General features: G+C 40.5%; 1 protein-coding gene across 2 annotated transcripts in view; it reads right to left on the reverse strand.

Moving 5' to 3' along the window:
- Positions 1–20,456, reverse strand: part of si:ch73-72b7.1 (netrin receptor UNC5C) — a 206,995-nt gene that overhangs the window by 9,642 nt on the left and 176,897 nt on the right. For both annotated transcript variants that reach the window (XM_038702904.1, XM_038702903.1), the window contains 8 exons: positions 19,535–19,726; positions 11,340–11,557; positions 9,768–9,903; positions 8,976–9,063; positions 5,961–6,129; positions 2,870–3,103; positions 1,024–1,173; positions 490–654 (listed from right to left, as the gene is read on the reverse strand). In XM_038702904.1, the coding sequence (XP_038558832.1) occupies positions 490–654; positions 1,024–1,173; positions 2,870–3,103; positions 5,961–6,129; positions 8,976–9,063; positions 9,768–9,903; positions 11,340–11,557; positions 19,535–19,726 (1,352 nt within the window). The remainder of the gene's footprint in view (positions 1–489; positions 655–1,023; positions 1,174–2,869; positions 3,104–5,960; positions 6,130–8,975; positions 9,064–9,767; positions 9,904–11,339; positions 11,558–19,534; positions 19,727–20,456) is intronic.

Here is a 20,456-nt window from a genome sequence, read left to right on the forward strand (position 1 = left end):
ATCATCTATGAACACCATGGGAGAATTCAAAGCAGCGACAAGAACTGTCTGACCTTCGACCAAAACTGTTCGCACACACACATACACACGCAGAGACACACACAGTGAGTGACTTTGTGGTTACATGGCCTAGCAAAATCAAAGACGAGTTATTCCACTCATGTTATGTGACCTCTAGCCCCAGTATGAATGATTGAACAGAGTCACAGAACCATAGCAGGAACCCTGACTGTCTGACAGACTGTGAAAAACTTAGTGACTTTAGGACCTTTAGTACGGGAATGTAGGAGTTAGTAGAAGGACTCCCCCCCGGCCCCAGTGTGTGTGACTGTGTTTATCACTTTTTAGTGTTTTTTTAAATCTCTCAGTATCCTGCCCTTGTCCAGTGTGAGTGAAAGTTGTCTTCTGCCGTTTTCTTGTACATACAGGCACTAACCAACAAACAGCCTGTCTGTTTTGCTGCATGCGTTTGGATTTCTACTAACTTACCTCCTCCAGTGTGTTGCTGAGCTGAAAGATCTGTCCTTCTCCTTCCACCTGCCGCACACACAGTTTGCAGCTGATCTCTGTGGTGGCTGAGCTCAGTCTCTCCAGGGTAAAGGTACAATGAAGAGTTCTCTGACTGCCACTCCAGACCTGGTAGAATGGGATCTCCTAGAAAAAGCACAAATAAAAATTGACAGCAAATTTTGACTCATTAGACAGGTAACCTGATAAGTCAAAGTATTTTTGAACTGTGGCTATGACATTGATAGAATGAATGGCTGCACCCCGTAAAAAATGGAATTTGTCGCTAATCTTTAATCCTTGTGGATACTTAAGGTGAATAATAAATAATAATAATATATAATAATAATTTACTCTGGACCAAAGCACAAAACATACAAAATGTACCTTGACACAAAGCCTTACAATAGTACATCCTTATGTGACTAAATATAAGTGGTACTATATCATTATACAGAATATTCTACACCACCTAAAATGTCTTTACATGTATGTGGGTGTGTATATCCCTCTCACCTGATACTTTGCGAGGAGTTTGCTCTTCCAGTGTGTGTGTGGCACGTCGTGTATGGACAGTCTCAGGTTGTGTGTGCTGTCTTTAAAGTTCAGAGTCTTTGGCTCATCCAGAAGCTTCCCTCCCATTTGGGTCTCCATCTGAAGAACCTCCTGCACAAAAAACAACAAAAGAAAAAACTACTTTGCTTCTATCTTGCTCACTGAACCATTTGTTTTTCATGCAGACTGTAGAAAGCCTTAGATTTATCTAGCTTAATTACTCCAGACAGTGCTGTCTTGGATGTTGCCTTGAAGTTGACGGCACCATGAAATAGCTGAAACACGAGAATGTTTTCATTAAGATCTCATCACAAACCTCTGTAGCTATATTCCTTGGATTTAAGCAAAGCTTGGCTCTGCTAACTGCACTGAACATTAAGATACTCCATACAAACCTTGATTAATAATGCACCACCACTCAAAGTACTGCTGTTGTGAGATGTGGAAATGAAGCATATCTCTAATGTCAAACGGTACAATTAAATTACTTCTATTGACTTTAGAAGATGACCTCAATCATCATATTACTTTTGAAAATACACAAATTGAATTCTGATTATTTAAGATTTTTCCCATTACCCCTTCTCTTTTTGCTAGCATGTTAAGACAACAACCACTACATTTCCTTGTGCACACTATTTATAGTTTTAAGGATACTGGAACTACTACCTCCCTCAAAACAGATTCAAAGGGTGGTGCACTGAACGTGAATTTTTGTTTTAATTTAATATCTTGGATTTCCATTTGATGTCCATTTTGTAAGGCAAAGGAGGCAGCACATTTTACTTTGCTATGCTGCAGTTAATAATAATACATTGCACACACAGTCCTGTGGGGATTTTTGCTCATCCTTTGCAAATTGACTTTTGTATATCAACTAAGCCCACACCGAGAGAGTACTAAGAAAGTATCTGTGCCCTACAAACACACCGGAATGCAAAATGGTAAACACACATATTGATAACATCAATGTATTTACAGGCTCTTGAACTGTTGCCTACAGATCCACTTAAATGAACAAATTAATACACACACACACAAACCCTCAGTTATTTCTGATGGAAGAATAAGTTATCAGTACGACTTCTGATGCCTCCTACAACCCTTTCAAAATAATCAATTCATCCTTCCCATCATCTTCCCACGCGCCAGCTCTATTGTAGATTTACAGCAGAGACTTCCCCCCTTTGAAACGCAAAGAGATCACTTATACTACACAAAGTCTCCACCATTAAAAAGTCCACCTTTGAACTTTGTTTTCGAGCTACAATTGCTTGTTTGAAATGGAAAAATGGAAAAAAAAGAGTGTGCGCTGATGTTTGTGTGAGCGTGCGCATGGCTGTGTGCCACCCTGACACTTGACTTATCATTGCATGCATAAATTACCAATGTTAATCTCCCGTATCAGATGGTCCCTCCAGTGCTTTGAATTTGTTTAAATTCCAAAGCATCGTTATTTTGACATTGTTTGACCCTGTTTTGTTTACCGCTCCACAGAAAGAACTAGAGGTGAAAAAAAAACTTTAAAACTATTTATGACTCTAGACAATCATTTCTCTTTAAGCTATAATACATTTTATTTCAAATGCTAATTACCATGGAACAGTCTAAGCATGGGAAGGTCCAAGAGAGAACAAAAGAAGAACTAAAGAACACAACAGAGCAGTAGGCCTAAAATGTCACACACCTCTTCTCTACCTGCGCTGATATTCAATACGAACTTGGCAACTGTGCATACTGTAGATACATACTATATGTCTATACTATGTATGCATGTGTGCACATACAGTCATCATCAACACTTTACCTTGAGTGCATCCTGTGTGTCATCCAGACAATAGACCCTGATATGATAGTCCAAAGTTGTGCAGGAGACGGGTCCAAAAACAGCCAGTTTGAGCCTCTTGGCGGCTGCCTTACAGACTGACTGGCCCACCAGGCAGTAAGTCCCCAGTGTCTCTGTTAGGATGTGACATGCCTCCGAGTCCATCTGCACATAGCAGGGGGTAGTGAAGTTTTCCTCTCCCACTACAACCACATCCTGTAGGAATCATACACACATACACACAAAGTCACATTTTTAGACTTTCAGTGTCACGCTGGGTCTTTGATGGGGGGCTGTGAGCTTTTACTCATTTCACCTGAAGAGAGATCTAGAGCTTTATTTAAGGCCAACTACCTTCAAAAACGGGTCTTTATTTTTAATCACTGCTGTAATATAAGTATGTTACTATTTAAGTACTCTGCCTGTCTTTTGATCTACTCCTGTTTGCAGTGATAATTTGCTGTTGTCAAAATCTGTTTCACAACTCCATTCAGGGGTTCAGGGGCATAATTCCTTGCTATTACTAGAAGGCTTTTGCAGGACATGCTGGCTTTAATCAACACTAATAAGAAAAAAATGTTTTGTGGAATCAGTCTTAAAAAAAGTTTCTGACAACAGCATTTCTGTTTAAACAACATGCTATGATCAACATGGTGATGACTATGAAATAACTATGTTCCTGTGCTGATAGAGAAACTGTGGAGATGTATTCTGAATTTACAAAGTGACCCCTGGTCTAGCTGATTTTGTTTGTTTCCCCCTTTATTTGGGAACAGCCTTTATTTGTTTGTACAGGCTGCTTTTAGTGAGACCTGGGCATTATTTGAATACCAGCTTTATCTGAGAATGTACGGGCATTAAGCCACAGTTTGTCTGTTAACATAACACAACTGATGCATTTGGAGCCATTTCCACTAATGCAAACAACCCCCGAGTAAGCAGGTTGTGGCTTCTAACTGATGCATTCCTCTGTTGCTATAAACAGGTATTTTTCAATGCGACGCCTGTACTGACAGAACTGTGCTACCTAAAGAGAAAGCATTGTTAAGCAACAGAAAGCCCAACTGTAAATGTTGAGTTTGAATCATTTTGGCTTGTACATCTTTTTAATAAGCGTGTGGGACTCTTCTTGTTAGCCTGCTAATTCATCTTAGAAAAAAAAGTTATTTTTGATTCACCACAGTGTGGATTCCTTTGTTCATGTTGAGATTGATTGAATTATAATGTAAATGCATGTCTGGTTGTACATATGATTTCTGAAAGTAAATCAAGGTGTCCATTAGGACAATAATAACACTTGTTTGGCGGTGCCGTCTGTGAAGTGTGTCCAATCCCGCTGTGATTATCTGCTGGCTGTTGCTCATATAATTTCTATAGCTCTCTGTCACAGCCTGAGTTATTGTAAATCCATATGGCTCTTTGGGCTGAATGAGGACGCACAGGCTCACTGTGTTTTCTTTAAATATACAAGTACTGAATCTTAGTCATGCATGTATCCACGCTTTGCGCATGTCATTGCGTGTATTTGCTTGTGCACGTCTGTGGATGCAAACGTGCTGTGGCACGGATCTGTTCTACACGAACACATGTGATACAAATATTGAGCTCTGAATCACAGTTCACGTGGAGTTGTGTTTCCTGCAGATGAGCAAGCCAAATCAATACGAAGAGGTAGGAAAGCAATATGGTATGAATCTGTTATTACTGGTAATCACAACCGTGGCTGCTCCCCCCTGATGTGAGGGGAATTCAATTACCTTCCTCTCCCTGTTTTGGGGAAAACTTTCTGATGGGAAATGGATGTTTTACTGCAATAAGAGAAAAACAAATCGACTTCCTGATGAAATTCCACTTTTCATTTTTGTCGTCTTTACCCACTCTGCACCCAAGCCCTTCTGTCTCTCTCTTCTCTCTCTCTCTCTCTCTCTCTCTCTCTCTCTCTCTCTCTCCCTTCACTCACTCTCACACTCACTCTCTCTCACACACACACACACACACAGAACCTTATGCATGGCTAATTGTGCAGAGACATTGTGTTGAGCTGTGATAAGCAACAGAAGACAGCATACGGGGGCCTTGTAGACACAGTGATGCTGCAAGACAGCCTTATCACCCACACCCACACACAAGGACACACACACACACACACACACACAGAAACAGACATACACACGTACGTATGCAGTCATATACACACACACACACACACACACACACACACACACACACACATACACACACAAAACAGATTGCTGAGGTAGAGGCTTCACGCTGAGAAACACGGGAGGAGGGAGAGAGAAGGGCAGAAAAAAAGGAGGGACAGAAACATAAGAAGAAAGATGAGAGAAGAGGAAGACGGCAGGAGCATAACAAATTGCTTTTGATAGGAGTCTTCAACCCCCTGCTTGTCTACTAGCCTGTAGGCACTTTATGTTTACCAAATTTTCTCTTATTTTCTTTCATTTCCTCTCCCTCCCTCACTCACTGCATGTGTAAAATGCATAATATAGGCTATTCTTCTGGGGCTAAGACGATAATGTATGTGCGCACGCATGTTCTTAAAACGCACAGGCTTCTGCACTGGTACATTTTCATTTACAAGGCTATTCCTGGTATATGCCTTGTTATATCTTTTCAAAGTTTTCTCCCATACAAAGTATATATAATTTAAGATCTGTTGCTGGACTGTCTTACTCTCAGCCCATCGTCCTGGAATGAACTGCTAAGCTTAAGGTTGGCATACCAATCTCTTCAAAAAAAGAATATCAGACATTCTAACCGGCATAGGCACTTGTTTTTAAATTCCTGACCAATTGTAGTTAGATAGTCTCTTCATTTACTCTCATTTATTTCATTTTATTTGTGATATACAGGACTCCCTTGTAAAAGAGCCTGTGTCTCAATAGGACTTTCCTGTTAAAATAAAGGTTACATTATATGCCAACTTCTTCATGTTTGGATTATTTAGCTATAGTATGAGTACATTTTTGTGCATCTAGATGTATCTTTAAATGCAATGCAAGCAATTTACACAGTACACACAAACACCGAAGATGCAGTGTTGAACATTCACCTCCCACTCTCCCATGGCCAGTTGGTTCTTCAGCTGTATGAGCCAGTCTTCCTGGACGTTGTCAGCGCAGTGGTGGATGGTGAGGATCACTGGTCTGGTCAGCAGGGCTCCTGGAGGTCCACAACTCACCACTGGGCTCAGCACTGTCTGGATGTCCTCTACCGGGGGTCTGGAAAAGACAGATAACACTGAGATGAAATGATTCTTTAGAAAGGAACGACAGGATGGCTGCAGTGTGAGCCACCAGTTACTGTGAGCAACAACTTCAGCAAGCGGTATTGATTTCAGTTCTGGTGTGTGTTATTTGTTTTAATGTTCATGTATGGAAAAATGCAGCTGGCATAATAGAGAAGCCAGGTGGACAGTTATGATAGAGGTAAGATAGACTGGCTTAGAGTAGATGAGAAAAGCAGAGAAAAAAACAGATCAGAGCAGCACAAATTCAATCAGAGGATGATTAGTGGAGTCAGCAGGGCTTCAGTTGGGCCTCAGCTGAAATCAGTTGCTCACGGGCAGAAAATAAATGACTAGGCTAGGCTTTCCTGCTTTTTACAATAAAGTCAAGTATTGGAACGAACCTGAAGCACTTGATAATTAAGCAACAGAATACTACATGCTCTTCTAATGTAAATAAATGTGAGATTATACAAAATGAACCCCATCAGAATTGATTAGTCTTCTTTCATTAGGAAATTGAAACGTAAAAATTACATCCTTAATAGTTAAATATGAAAATACATATGTAAATGTCTGTGCTCTCCTGTGTAATCTATTATCCAGTCATCAATTTCCCTCATGTTGCTGAAGTCATTTATTAACTCGGAAAAGCCCATATGGATAGAGGAGATGGATCTCAATTTTAACAGTGGTTTTGTTTTTTGTTGTTCAGCCCACCTCGTGTCAGGGGGCCACTAATCCTTAGCAGTATTATCGATTCAGCTGCTGGAGCTCATTATTGACTCATAAAAGGGTTCACGTGGGTAGGAGAAGCTAACAGATAAAAACAGTATGACTCAAACTGTAACAGCACCCCTTGACTTTCCTAATGCAGGGGTCGCTCCTTATTGAACTGCAGTGTTATTGATTTATAATGTCTTTTATCATACAAATAGAGAAAATAGTTGTTTTATGTTGTGTATTTGGGAAAACGGACACTCAAGGGTTAGGTCTTAATGAGCTAAACCACATGATTATGGCTCGCGTTGCTGAGAGTCAACGCAGCTATGTGATTTTTGCTAGCCAGCTATTGACTGAGATGAAGACAGAGCACAGAGAAGAGGTTTGAGTCTTGAAAAAACCAAAGCACACGGCAGGGGACCTTATTATTATTGACTGCTATTCATTAGGGAGAAGCTAGAATGGATGCATGGGACAGAATACATGAATCAATCTGTAACAACAACTGTCACACACATGACTTAAGTCTTGTGATATCAGCCAAGCAGATAATTTTATTGTCACCTGTTTTTGAGAAAAATTTTCCTGCCACCCCCATTACAATGAACGCGGAAAGGATTTAGTTTGTAGTCCTGCACACAGCATTAAAAATATTTAGAAGAGACTAGATAAACAAATTGATGCAACTTTTATTGGAACCACTCTCTTCCAAAGAAATAGCCTCTGTGAAACCTGTTGATAGCATGTTATGCAAATTTTCCAGTGTAAACAGGACACTGCTTCTTAATAGAGACATTTAAATTACAAACCTATTCACCTTCACTGTATTGGCGTGAAGGCAGAAATCTCAGACACAGATATCTGAAAACCAGATAAAAACAAAACTGTCCGCATGACTAAATACCACTATAGGTACGTGACAAAATGTCTGGCTCTAGGGAAGAATTTTAAATTCACCACTAGCTGTCGGGATAAATGGCTTAGTCATGTTTGTGGGAAAAATGTGTCCAACATAACTTTAAAAGGACATTATTCTGCAGCAAGGCAGAGCAAATCATCAGGACACATACAGACTCTGTTGAATAAAAATATCTCCTTCTCTCTTAAATGTCAGCGTAAAAAAACCCCAATATATTGTGAAACCGCTTTCCAATTGCACGCACATGTAGATACCTGTGTGAATGCAGGCTTTTGAGTTTTGCCTTACTGTAGGTATTTTGCTATGCCAAGTCACTTTCAAACATAGTGCTGATAATGTCCCAAAAATTTGCATCAAGGAAATTTGTACACAACAGCTGGAATATGGAATGTTTTCCCCATTGTCTCTCATGTCCCACAGACAGCTTTACCTCACCCATGCACAGGGTTTGGGAGTAAAGGATTATAGCACATGTAACAGGATTACAGTGATTCCAAAAATAACCACTAATCTGTTAGTTACTGTGGAAACAGTGGTCTCTTTGCATATGCTGTCAAAAGCTTGATGTTTGTTTTTTTCGATCTAGAACATGGCATGAAGTAAAAATAAAATAAAATAAATAAAAGTCTGTTGGTCGCAATTAAATCAACATTAGTTTCACACATCTTAGAATAATGGGTGTTAGGAGCTCTACATTTGGATAACAGCCCTGATTTGACAATCTGTAAAACACTGATTAAATATGTAAATTGTTACTGTAATAATGTGGATTACTGTAAAGATTATAATATTAAGTAGGTAATAGTGTGTAAAATATTCCCTTATAATCTCCTCAACTCTGTTACTTAGCAATTTTAATTCTGCCACTAATATAGGAAATCTGTGGTATTAACTGACCTCCGCTGAATGAATCAGCAAAAGAAGGTGTGCATAGAGACACTACACACTATAAATAATAATGATTCATTCCTTGCTTTTCTTCCTAAGACCATGTCACATTGTGAACGACTCCCCACGCAACCAAACAAACAGGTCTGAGGAGCCGCTGCCCAGGAGAAAGACGGAGAAGTACAGACAAGAAAAACAAACTAAGAAATGAAAAGAACATAAAGGGAGCTGCAGAGATGAAGAGAACATGGGGACAACAGGACACAAAGCCACAGAGGGAAAACTGAGGGAAAGAGAGAGACTAAACTTACCTCAAGCTGTCCTTCCTGTGCACAGTCACATACATCTCATACACCCTACCCTGAGGAACCGCACCCGCTGGAACCAACAAACTCACGCCTGCAGGAAGGAGGACAGGGGAAGCATTATGGACGGAGGCAGAAATAATGAGATTCATTACCGGATTTATTAATTTTACCATGCACAACTGAATTATTGAATGTGCAACCCATTATCACTTTATCATTATGATTAATTATTGAATTATAATTTTTTAAAGGCAACCCATGTAAAACTTTCTCTTCAATATATAATCAAGTGAATGGTGCTGGAGTGTTTTATAGCTTCTGGGAGCTGCTTCCTATCAGCAGGTTACATTATTCATTGTTTTTGCCTGCCCACTGCTTTTAAATCCAAACACATGTCTACTGAAAGTTTTTATCTTTTACAACTAGGCAACCGGAGAACAACCCAAGGCTGTTTATGTCGACTGTGCAGCAGTGGCTCGATGCATTTGATTATGTTGATTTCTATAATACTTTTTTATCAGTATCAACTTTGATGACATTCTTACCATTTATAGCAGTTAATGTAAAGTTCTTGGATTTTTTTGTAAATCACACGAGAGGCCCTTTATGTTCAAGGTATGTAGGTGTAATCAGACAGGAACCCAGAAAGCAATCGTATACCACCTCTAAAATTCACTTTGTGTCCTGTCAGATTATATGGTATAAAATATCAAAACAATCACTGCTGGTCACTGCTTTATCATGAGACATTAAACAGATGTATGATTAACTGTTAAGCGTGTGTAGAAAGTTTACCAGAGTTGGGTACAATGAGGTGTCCTCCCTGGTTGTTGAAGGATCCGTGAGCGGTACAGGAAGGGTCTCGTGTTCGGGCCAAGCTCTGGTTGCGAAGATTTATGGTATCGCTGTTATCCAACAGGGACTGAGTTACCTAGGATTCAAAAGACAAAAGTCAGAATGATAATAATAAGAAATAAAGAATCACAGGGCATAACACAACTCATGCTGTTTCAGACAGAACTGGGTATGATGCTGTTCAACTGCACGTCTGGAGGCATTAAATGGTAAATAAAACCTACTGATGAATCAATGTCTGGTTTGGCTGAGCAATACGGTTATCGACGCATTCCCATTGGAAGTCACACCTTTTATTTTACGTTAATGCTATTGCACCTTTATGACATAAGCAGAATTTGAATGAATGCATGACAATCATAGCAGGAATGTGAAAAATCCTAGGGACTGTTATAAAAAATGAACTGTAATGGTGCAATATGGAGGATTGACAACTCTAGTTTTCTCATCAGAGTTGAGAGAACTGATCATAGTTATTGCTTTGGAGGCAGAAAGATGTGAACTTAATGCCTATGCAGAAGGACGAACTTCCTGCGAAAGAGCTGATGTCAAGTACTGTCAAATGATTTATTCCAATGAAACCAAAAGTTCATGGAGGTCCAGAGAAGTTTGACTGTGCAAGTCCAGTCTCTGGTTGTATAGGTCATTGCAGTTGTATTTTTGCCTGGCTGATTAGGGCAAGTGTTGACAGATGAATCTGTTCCACTAAAATTTGATCAAGATGGTTTAATTTAGTTTTTTATGTTCTTTATGTTTTTTATGTTTTTGATGGTTTAATTTTGTTTTTTATGTTAATAAAATGCTACAGGGGAGAGATGCATCTGCCTGGGAGAGCTGCGATAGGGCTGAGCCGGCAGTCTGTGAGAAGAGGGCGGATTTACAGTAGACCCGTAAAACCACCTTAGGGTGAAAGTGGTAAAATATGACCTGCTTTGCATTTCCATGTCGAAATGTCCACTGTTAGATGCAAAATACAAACTTAACATTCAGCAGTTTACTCCTGCCTCACACAAAGCTGACAAGAACTTGCCACAGAGTGTTAAGGACAGACACCGAAGTAAGAACAAAATTTAGCGAAGTGAGGTCAGTCATTTGACAGAGCGGAGGTCAAAAGGCCACAACTAAAAAAAACACCCACAACAACAGATAAAATCATCAAAACGATGTCACTGATCTGTAGACCTCAAAGACAGCAAGTTCAGCTCTCGTACTGCCTCAGGACAGGTGCCGTGATGAAACTGAGAGGCTTCATCTGTATTTGTGACAACCGACTGGTATGCGTGCCATGTAGCTGACGCAGAGGGGGGAACTGGGGCACGGAGCTGCATGTATACTAATGGTGTTTGGACTTGTATTTATGCTGCCGTGTTCCAGTACTTCTCCCTATGCTTCTGCAGTGCAACCTCACTTCAGGAGGAAATATTTCAAAAATCCTATCCTATATTTTACATCATCATAGACATGGATGAAAAGATACTGGCATTAGATTGAGTGATACATCCATCACATTACCTTAGGAGACAGTTTGGATGTGAAGTCTCCTCCAAGGTCATCCTGTGGTGTGACAAGGCCAGACGAGTTGTAGACTTTGATCTTCAAGTTGGGTAGAGGGTCCAGGAGAGGAGAGTTGGTCATTGGGATTTTATCTGAAACGTCGTGTAGGGCATAAACCGGACCACGATACATGGCAGCCGCATTTGTCAAGTCAGGAGGCGCTGTCAGTAGATCAGCTACAGGGAGAAAGTGAAAGGGGGGGGGGGAATGAATGAGTGAAGATGACAAGAGACAAAAATGCTAGATTGTTCAGCTATCAGTGAAAGTCAGTGAAAATGGTGTCTGAGACGGAGAGGGAAAATGAACGGTCAAGCTGGACACTTGGTATGGGACGAATGTGGGGAACTTGTAGCTCAGTGAGCAGGAATAAGCGGAGTAAGACGAGAGCAGGCAAGGCTGCTGATAAGGTATCAGTGTCTCGTATGATACATTGCAGTACACAGGGGCATGACCCGGATCAAGGACTAGTCATGGCTGCTACTCAGGGAGAGGGAAAGGGAGGGAGGGAGAGAGAGAGAGAGAGAGAGTGTGTGTGTGTGTGTGTGTGTGTGTGTGTGTAGATTTTGAAGGTAATGAATTATTTGTTGATATTTAAATCTGTACATTATTAAAACATACTCACTGATTTCAAATTAGTAAACAATAATATCTTGTAGTGGGACAACGGTGTGGATTTGTGCATTTTATATTAAATAAATTTGGAGCTACTCCAAGTTCCTCTTTTCCTCTCCCAGAGAGGAGCAGGGGGTTAAAGATCAACTTTAACAGACTGCTGGAAAACTGGCACCTTTTTGATCTACGAAGCTGATAACGCGGTGCCTGACTGTTAAACTGACAAAGGGACATTAACCAGCGATTAGCATTTCCCTGAACAGCCTATCAGAATCTCCTTGGATGGGGCAGGAAATACTAAACTAAGCTTTCCTCATGTAACCTGAGCGCCCCCAAGTGGACGAAATAAGTATTACATACCATCGTCGGAAATGCCGTTAATGTATAAATGTCACCGACTTATCCTGACCAATAATGTGACAATTGTTTTCCTGTTACCAAATGCTTAACTTAGAACAGTACAACTGTTTGACCATTGAGGTTTGATTGTGGAAGATATTTGATTATAATACGCGCAAATAGATTTCTTTTCTTTTAGACATTAAAGCTTAGAAAGGCAGTCCCTCGGGAAACCTGAAACGCCCTCTGGGGAACCACGCCCCAGACAACAAAAGCGCGACACATGACGTCGCTCTCTCTCTGCTCTGCTCTTCCCCTCGTGCCCTGGTCTTCCGCTCTGCTCTCTGGACGCTTCGGCACGCGTCCGGCGTGCCTCTCCAGGCAACGCCCTAAGAGTTCGACCAGCGCAACGGGCCTTTGTTCGCTTGAAGCTACACGCGCGAAGTTCCGCGACATTGATTTGTCCCTCGTTTAACAGCAACTTTCTTTTGTTTTATTTTCTTTCTTTCTTTTGTTTTGTTAAAGTTATCAGTCCGTTAAGTTACACTGGACTAATTCAGGAACGACCAAGTTCCCTTTTAAGCTTATTCGTCGAGCCAACTTCACCGAGGTCAGACCAAGCCACGTGTCACGTCTCGCCAGCTACAACGAAGGAAACCTGAAAACAGCCGAATTGCCAGACGGAGGACGGCGTTTTCTTCAGACACGGAGAACCCCGGAGAATCCCTAGCAAAAAGCCAGGATCGGGCAGCTAGCGTGGGACCCGTGCAACAGGCCAAAGCAGGCCGTCGACAAGCAGTAAGACCTAACAAACATTCTGTGATCACAGATGTCCCGTAATGTTAATATTTCCTTTTAACTCCTAAACTCATAGCTTACTTTCATTAGTTCTCCTCTGCCGTATGAGTCAAATGCTTCCCACAATCGAACCTCCATTTCTCATTGTTCAGCCATTGTTTATTGCCCTGATGTATTTAACCACCCTTTTATATCGCTTTAGTTAGTCAGTAAATTCACTGTAATCAAGAACTGTGTGTGTTGACTATTTCCACGTCCCTGCCAAGAGAATTGACCCTTTAGATATGAGACTGACTGATTGATTTAAGATAATTTAGCAATTATAAACTAACTGATCACTAGTAATAATTGTATAATTATTAAAAGCTACATAGAGGTCCGGAGACTCTAGGATTATAACAACTCCGGTGGTGCCCTTTTAATGAGAGCTTTTATGGATTTTTGATATTTTCTGAATATTAAAATTCATAACTGGGTATTAATTCTCATAAATTTATTAAAATTCATAGCTAATTTAGCCATGCTACAATCCTATTGTTATTATTGTTATTATAATCATTACGATTGTTATCATTAACACTACTATAAATATCTGTACCATTTTTCATTCAGTCTATAGCAACATCACCTTTACTTTCTGTACCTCTGTGTGTATATTGTGTAGGCTGCCTCCCTCCCCTCTCTCCCTCCTTCCATCCATCTTCCTCTTTCTCTGTTCCTCTCTTGCCCTCTCTCTCTCTCTCTCTTTCCTTCACCCCCAACCGGTCGAGGCAGATGGCCGCCCACCCTGAGTCATGGTTCTGCTCGAGGTTTCTGCCTCTTAAAAGGAAGTTTTTCCTTGCCTCTGTCGCCTAGTGCTTGCTCTTGGTGGGAACTGTTGGGTTTCTGTAAATATCATCACAGAGTACGGTCTAGACCTGCTCTTTTATGAAAAGCGCTGTGAGATAACTGTTGTTGTGATTTGGCGCTATATAGATAAAACTGAATTGAATTGAAAACCTGACCTTACTGTATAACAACAACACATTAAAGTTTTGTCACTGTTTTAAAGTGGCTTTTTCCTGAGGTTACATGTCCAAAACATATGTATAAGAGATCCAGTTTCAACTTTGCACCTAGGACAGTGTTCTGGGTTGACACTCCTTATCTTATGAAGGCGTTCTGGTGTATAATAAACTACTTGATCTCGCTTCAGTTAAGTGGGATTGGTCAATGTTTCCATGCTGGAAGGTGTTCTAGCTTTTGGGTCCAAGTCCAAGTAGCTTTGGATTGAGCGGCCATATAGTTCAACTGAAAATCTGGTTAAGTTAAGCCCTCCCTGTTTAGTGGGATGACAAAGAGTTTTAAGCTTTACCATTCCACAGAAATCTAGAAACTTTGTGGAAGATTTGTGGAACTGGTGTGAAATTTGGGTAGGACAGTCATTTTGATGCTGGTTACTAGTCCAATTAGGGATAGAGGTAGGGACTTCAGCCTTTCCAAATCCGCTTCTACTTTTTTGAGCAGGGGGCCATAGTTCAGAGGGAAAACTATATCTAATTGGTTGGGTATCTGCACACCCACATAACAAATCTTATTGGGTTCCCATCAAAATCAGATGTCAGCTCTTGGTAATTGTTGGGCGGCATTATTAAGTGGATAATATCACACTTTTATTTATGTTTATTTTGTAGCCAGAGACGGATCTGTATTGTTCTTATAAATCACTGAGGGCTGGGAGTGGTGAAGCTGCGGCTCAATTGCCAAAGAGATGAGGAGAGGGACAAGAGACAGCCTTGGTGAGTAGCTCGTGACAAGGGGAAAAGAGATAATACACAGGCATTTGTCTGAATCATTGCTGATGGGTTGAGATAAAGAATCCGGATCATTTGTATTAAGTTTGGACCAAAGTTCATTTTTCTCAAGAAGGAGAAAGGAAAGGCCACTGCAGACGGTCAAATGCCTTTTCAGCGTTTAGTGAAAGGGGCAATTACAGGGGTGTTAATGTCTTTTGCACAGTGAATTATATATTGAAATCTACGTATGTAATTGGAGGAAAAGGGATTTTTAATTAAGCCAGCCTGGTCCTTATTTATAAGACAAGGAAACACATTTTCGAATCTGGTCTCAATAACCTTGGGTATCTTGTATTTTAATGATAGAAGGGAAATGGGTCTATAGGAACAGCACAATTTTGCTTCCTTGCCTGGCTTCGGCAAGACTATGACCAGGGCCTGTTCTAATGTTTGGGCAGCTGGTTAATCTCAATTGCATGCCTAAGCATGTCCATCAGTGGTGTAATAAGATCAGCTGCAAAGGTTTTGTAAAAGTCTACTGGGAAACCATCAGGCCCTGGAGATTTTCCACCCGGGAGATTCTCTATTGCATTTAGAACTTCCTGATGGGTAAGCTTTGCCTCCAGACTGTCCTGCAATCCCCCATCCAACCCCGGCACTACGATTCCCCCCAGAAAGTTATCAATCTTCCAACTATCTACACAGGAGTATAACTCTACATAGAAGTCACTAAAGGCCTCAATGATTAGTTTAAGTTTGTGGATTTTAGTGTCACTTTCCCTATTTACCATGGCAATGGCAATGTCAAATGTCAAATGTCAGTTACTTGAAACTCATCCCATCATACTGTATGTATTGTGACACAGTCTTTTAACCCTCATCATCCATATATTACGGTGTATATCATGATGAAAATGTATGTAGTTTATTTAGAACAGAACAAGCCTCACAATATAATAATATAATAATGTGTAATTGTCCAACAAACCTTAAAATCAGTCAACAAACCAATCCCTAATTTTTGATTATATTATTAAAAGCAAGACTTTGCACAGCATCTGTCTAAAGTTCGCTAATGTTCACCACCACATGCTACTGGTCATACCAGATCAAATGAGGCTGTAACAGCAAAACATTTGTAAGCTTTAAACAAAGTTATGCACTGGCCCACATTATCAAATAAATAATGCTGATGCTATGAATGGAATCACCAATGGAAACAAAATAAAAACCCTCCTCAACACTGGGTCAGATGTGATTTGAGGCTACTAAGTGGATTCTACCAGTTACATTGTGTGGGGGGGGTCTGATGTTTTACACTGTTCTTTCTCAAGTTCTCAAAGCGTGGTGGAACCTTGACACTGTTTTTCAAGTAAACACTCCAGTGCCCCACTTACATACACACACATCCAAGGCCTGTCAAAAATAAAAATGCATCTGCAATGCACGACCCATTTCTATGTTCACATGCAAACATGTGTCTTGCCTACTAATAATATGTAGACTTTACATGCTCATACACGCACACACGCAACATACAGCATACGGGAAGAGGAGGAATGATCTCAATGGTGATGGATAGGTAAGTCTCTCTGAAATTACCTTCTGTGCTCATCATGGAAAGGTTAGTGTAAGCCAGGGGGCTACTACAGGAACATGGTGATTTCCAAAATGCTGTAAGTTAGGCATGCTACTCCGTGTGCATATAATATTATAAGTATTTTTCACAGTATGTTCATTTTAGTTAGACAATGCAACTACCTCCTTCTACCTTTAGCAATCACTCCATTCTTTCAACACTCCTAACCTTGAGTAATTGCAGTAGTGGGTTTAATGACGTCTTCTGTAGAACAAATATCTATCTTATACAAGAAGTTCTCAATAACACACATTTTTGTAATCTAGAAGCTGTGAAATTATTACTAATAACCTCAGTTTTAAGTAATTGGAAAGATACGGAATCTAAGTGCTACTGTAATAATAATGCATCTGAAAATATCAACAACGGAAAAGCTCACTCACTCATTTAGCATGCTTTGTTGAACTATCTTGCCACAACTCTTTTTCAGTTTAACGCAACTCTAAGGGCAGAAAAACACAAGTGTACTTCTATATAAACAGAAAATCATTCCATCAGAAAATCCAACAAGCATCCAAGATGTAATTGGAATTGGGATCACAGGAGGGCCAGTTACCGACTGAGAACAATTCCAGATTTGTTCACACCAGGCTCGATTTTTTTGGGCGTAGAGCCTGAAATCCTGTCGTTCCCTCCACGAGCCCATTAATTCTAATTTTAAAAACCTTCATCATCACCCCCCACCACTACTAACATACTCAAGTGCACACACACGCACGCACGCACGCACATACACACACACACACACACACACACACACACACACATACACACGCACACACACACACACACATACACACGCACACACACACACACCTGTCACCTATCACTCTCTTCTTCTCTCTATCACCAGGCTGTTTACCCTTAAAGCCAGCGGGTATTCATCCCAAATCATCCCTGCTGAAATTTAATTAACAACTAACGGAATCCACAGAGCAAAAGTGAGAGAGAGTAAAAGAGAGAGAATGAGGCCGGGGGGGAAGGGGAGAGAGAGAGAGAGTCAGAGAGAGAGAAATGCAGGGACATAATTCTTCATTAATAGTAATCGGAGATGGTCCCTCAACGCAGAGTGACAAGCATTCTAATGCTTCACTGATAAAATGTCACCCAGTCTTAGCTCATGCAAAGGCATTTACCCTTGTACACACACACGGACACACAAATGCACGCATGCGTGCACACACACAATTATTTTTGCTTGCTGTTTGCAATTTGCATTGCATCCTTTCTGACCTCACTTTCCTCTTGTTTTTTTTACTATATACTGTGATTTGAATTTTAAATTTGTCCACTCACAACTGACCACATAACCACGTGCAGTCAACAATTTAAGTATCCTGTATTTCAAGGTAGCAGAGTATAATGTATTTAGTGTATTATAGTTTGTAGATGACACTGATTTACACAAAATCTGTGTTGGACTCATTGACCAAATGGAGACTATTGAATACTATTAGGTGTGATGAGTGTCAGTATGAGCACTGGTTGTGTCATCCATTGTTTTAAGCCACCTAATGTGCGTGCATGTCTGTTTGCGTATGTGCTTACTACGTGGATGCATTTTTGCAAAGTTTTTGGAATTTCTTAGAGATTTTAAGCCATGTGTTGTCATCTATTTGGCAAATAAAGATTCTTAAAGAAAAATAAATACAAGTTCATGGCATCTGTGGACTTATAGTGGATTCATCCACATTCCCTGTCCAATCTTGGCATTTCCAGTAAGCTATCAAATGCATGCACACAGGTGCACAAATGTGTGTAGCTGTGTGCTTCTTGTTGTCGCACAGACAGAGGGGAATAAATGACAACACAGACAGAAGATAGTGAAAGGTGGCTCCACTTCCACAGGAAGACAAGCACAGGGAGGAAGAGTCCGGTGCGGTAGGAGTCACTGTGACGGGAGAGACAGAGACACTGTGAGAGAAAGACACACACACACACACACACACACACACACACACACACACACGGAGATGGAGAGAGGAGGATGCTGATAAACAGGAAATGTGATTGACCTGAATGTGCAGATGGGAAGAGAGAGAAAGAAAGAGTGAGACAGAGAAGGAGAATGACAGAGAGAGACTCCTTGATGGAAGAGAGTGGTCTCTGGTAGAGACAGAGATGAATCCAGACCAGCAAAGATTGACAGCCGGAGGCCGAGGAGAGAAACAAAATGATACTAGCATCAAAGCCCAAGAGTAGGTACAGTTATTTCCAAAGTGGCATGGTCCCTTCTGTTATCCATCTACCTACTTATCATTGTGCACATTGTGTAATGCCCAAATTGAAGAAAACATAAAATTTGCAGTCCTCTCTTTGAGAGTGCACACGAAAGATACTTGCTGTCAAGTTCCCTGACCCTCCTCCATATCCCTCATAGAGCATCTAGGTGGCAATAAAGGCTGAAGCGAAAGACAAACTCTCTATCGCACTGCCATATTCCATGGTAACACATAATTTAAAAAGAGAAGGAGTGACAAGTCTTTATATATAGTGGACTTAATAATTGGATTCCTTTTTTTAATGCTTGTATTGTTTTGAGTATGTTCTGAAATCTGCATTCCTAAGTATTGTGTTCAGGTATGTTTAAGAAGATGCCACTGAACCAAGGAAACAAGTAAATAGCATATTTTGCTTATTTCATTCAACAGTCACAGAGTTTGCAACATTTTGCCTTTAACTATTTACCTTTCAACACAAGCAATTTTACATTTATGATTTAACAAAGCTACTTAACACCCACTAAAAAAACTCCAGTAGTTTAACTGCACAACTGGCAGTAATGATATACACATGTACTCCAGGAGACTGATATCACTGTTAGGTGTGATTACAGGTGCAACAGGTTTGAAACTATCAACCAGACAGGTCAGTGAAACACTGCTTTTCAGCCTGCTAGTCTTTAAATCAAGTATGAGGGCAGCTACTTGAGTAGGATATTGTAGCATTGTTTCCACCCTGTATCAAATGTAATTTTCTCCTGTCCTTACCTGATCTGGCTGTTTTGATATTAACAGACTGGAAGCCTCCATTTAACGCTGAGGTGTCAATGATGTCCGAATCAAAATCACGGTGTGTCTTGCGGTAGACAAAGAGCGCCACGATGACAGAGATGACCAGGCACATAATCACTGCGATGACGATGCCCACGTACAGCGCAACATCATCTGTACTCGGAGCAGCTAGAGGGGACACAAAGAGGAAGAGAGACACAATTATAGACAGGCAGATACTGTAAAGCATGAAGCAAGAGCAAAGTACTCTCAAAAGATCTGCTTAAGAGGAAATGTATATCAGAAAGAAAAGCAGCAACAAACAGCTGCAACAATGATAAATCTTATGGAACAGCAGGGCAGTGGCAGACAATAAAGCAACATTTCATTATGTAAGATGATATGACATGTGTAGCAGGCTTCAAATTAAATTGATAATGGCGCTCTGTCATTCTTCATTTGTGTTCAACAATTTCACTTTTACCTTAGACCACCTATCAGACCCAAAGGACAATCTCTATAGGCTCCTTTTCAAATGAAACTTTCAAATAGCCCTCCAGCTTGTGTAATATGATAATTTGCCTCGACAGAGGTAGAGAGAGAGAGACATGAGACACCTTTCATAAAAAAAAAAAAATAACGGCACCAACTCTTAAAACTTAATAAGGCTGTTAATTATTTTACAAGGGTCCTAACATCCTACCTCAATCTGGCTGAGATTTTAATGGTGTTTCACTGAGAACAATGGTGGAATTGTCATTCATGATCCATATCTTAAAGCAGACGAAAGGACTAGGGAAATTTTAACTGATGGGGGATGTGGATGGTAAAAGGTATGCTCCACACTTAAGGATGAAACAGAGAAGAAAATTAGGATAGGATGAGTGGAGAGAATTCAAGAGCAGAGGGAGGAATGATG

The sequence above is a fragment of the Micropterus salmoides genome, unplaced genomic scaffold, assembly GCF_014851395.1.
Source record: "Micropterus salmoides isolate LMB-PRFRI ecotype aquatic unplaced genomic scaffold, ASM1485139v1 Ms_hic_scaffold_7, whole genome shotgun sequence".
In the NCBI taxonomy this organism is placed as follows: domain Eukaryota; kingdom Metazoa; phylum Chordata; class Actinopteri; order Centrarchiformes; family Centrarchidae; genus Micropterus; species Micropterus salmoides.